The sequence below is a fragment of the Austrofundulus limnaeus genome, unplaced genomic scaffold (assembly GCF_001266775.1).
Source record: "Austrofundulus limnaeus strain Quisiro unplaced genomic scaffold, Austrofundulus_limnaeus-1.0 Scaffold97, whole genome shotgun sequence".
In the NCBI taxonomy this organism is placed as follows: domain Eukaryota; kingdom Metazoa; phylum Chordata; class Actinopteri; order Cyprinodontiformes; family Rivulidae; genus Austrofundulus; species Austrofundulus limnaeus.
In genome coordinates this window covers 440,057-441,800 of record NW_013952499.1, presented here as the reverse complement: position 1 = coordinate 441,800, position 1,744 = coordinate 440,057, and the positions used below count along the sequence as shown (strand labels likewise).

Sequence of the window (1,744 nt, the reverse complement as noted above, 5' to 3'; positions counted from 1 at the left end):
ATGAATAACGTCGGGTGACCAGTCGGACTTTTTTTTCACATTGGACTCCACCAAGAAGAAATCCCGTGCATACTGCTGCTTAAATGTTCACTACGTCAGAACTTCATCAGCAAATGTGTTTCCATCTCTGCTTTTGTGCATTAACTCTTACAGGATGTGGAAATTGGTCTTGGCGGAGGTTTCTTCTAGTTTGTATTAAAAGCTGTCTTTCCTCCTCCTCTTCCTCAGCCTCTGACGATGCACTGCCACACCTGCTCCCTGGTGACCAGCTCAGGTCACCTGATCGGAGGCGGCCGCGGCCCCGACATCGACCGGGCGGAGTGCGTCATCCGCATGAACGACGCGCCCACCGCCGGGGGCTACGCCCGCGACGTGGGCCGCCGCACCTCCCTGAGGGTCATCGCCCACTCCAGCATGCAGCGCGTCCTGCGCAGCCGCCACGAGCTGCTCAACRCCAGCCAGGACACGGTCTTCATCTTCTGGGGCCCCAGCAGCTACATGAGGCGCGATGGGAAGGGCCTGGTCTACAACAACCTGCGGCTGATGAACCAGGTGCTGCCCAAGCTCAAGGTCTACATCATCTCCTGGCAGAAGATGCTGCAGTTTGATGATCTGTTCAAGAAGGAGACGGGGAAGGACCGGTGAGTTTATTTCAACCTGTCAATCTGCAGGCCTAACCCTAATAACACTAGGTGCAGCATTGCATAGTTGTAACACATATGACCCCTGTAGCTACGCAAAAATAGAATAGAATAGAAACAGCCTTTATTGTCCTACGGAGGGGACATTCAGGTGTAACAGCAGCAGCATCAGTTCATAAAAAAGCACCATTTCACCAGAATTCACCACAACAAATTTATTGTTTTGGGTGTTTATTTATTTATTTATTTATTTATTTATTTGGGGGGGGGGCTCATTGATGTAGTTTTTTAGTTATGAGCATTTTTGTATGTCTAGACACCCCCTTTTTAGATGGAGCCCCCTCCTCAAGTATGGGGTCTATTGTAAAACCTGTGGCTGGTGCAGTGTAGGTCGGACACATCTACATTCCTGCCAAATATCATGTTGATTTTCATGATACGGTTGACCAAAAATCACTGACATTTTTTAAAAACAAATCAATAAACGGTACAAAATCAATATGACTCCCACTTCGTGTGCAGGGGTCATATTGAAGTTCTGCTCTTGAACCCTTTGGAAAAAATTCTCAAGCCTTGTCTCTCTGTAAAGCTATCAATCTGAATTTTTTTTACTTTGGCAGTCATTTAACTGTAGCCAGTATTGAGTGATTGCAGTTAAAATACACTGTAACTATTATTTATTTTATCATGTCTAAAGCTGCATAAATATATATAGATGAACCCAGTTGGTCAAAAGAGGTGTCAATCAAAAGACAATCAAATTGTTTGAACAGCCTATAATGCGAATTCCAAGTCTCTGGTAGTTTGGGTCGGTCTATAAAGAGGCAGAAAGTAACAAACTGGAAATGTCCCACTGGTGGTGCATTGAGGGTTAAACTGGGGGAGGGTAATCTCAATCTGATGGAGGAGCAGCTCTGTAATTTGCTCCTGTTGATCGTAGACTTAATCTAGCTCTGAAATATTTAAGTCTCCTCTATATACAGTATATCTATCTATCTATCTATCTATCTATCTGTTACGACCCGGCTCAAGAGCCATAACATATGGGAAGACACGACACGGTGGAATCAGTTTAAAACCTTAAAAGGTATTTATTAAAGTTT

At 44.8% G+C, this 1,744-nt stretch overlaps 1 protein-coding gene across 2 annotated transcripts in view; it reads left to right on the top strand.

Annotated features, from left to right (window-relative positions):
* Positions 1-1,744, top strand: part of st6galnac5a (ST6 (alpha-N-acetyl-neuraminyl-2,3-beta-galactosyl-1,3)-N-acetylgalactosaminide alpha-2,6-sialyltransferase 5a) — a 60,349-nt gene that overhangs the window by 45,470 nt on the left and 13,135 nt on the right. For both annotated transcript variants that reach the window (XM_014013029.1, XM_014013030.1), the window contains exon 5: positions 229-641. In XM_014013029.1, the coding sequence (XP_013868483.1) occupies positions 229-641 (413 nt within the window). The remainder of the gene's footprint in view (positions 1-228; positions 642-1,744) is intronic.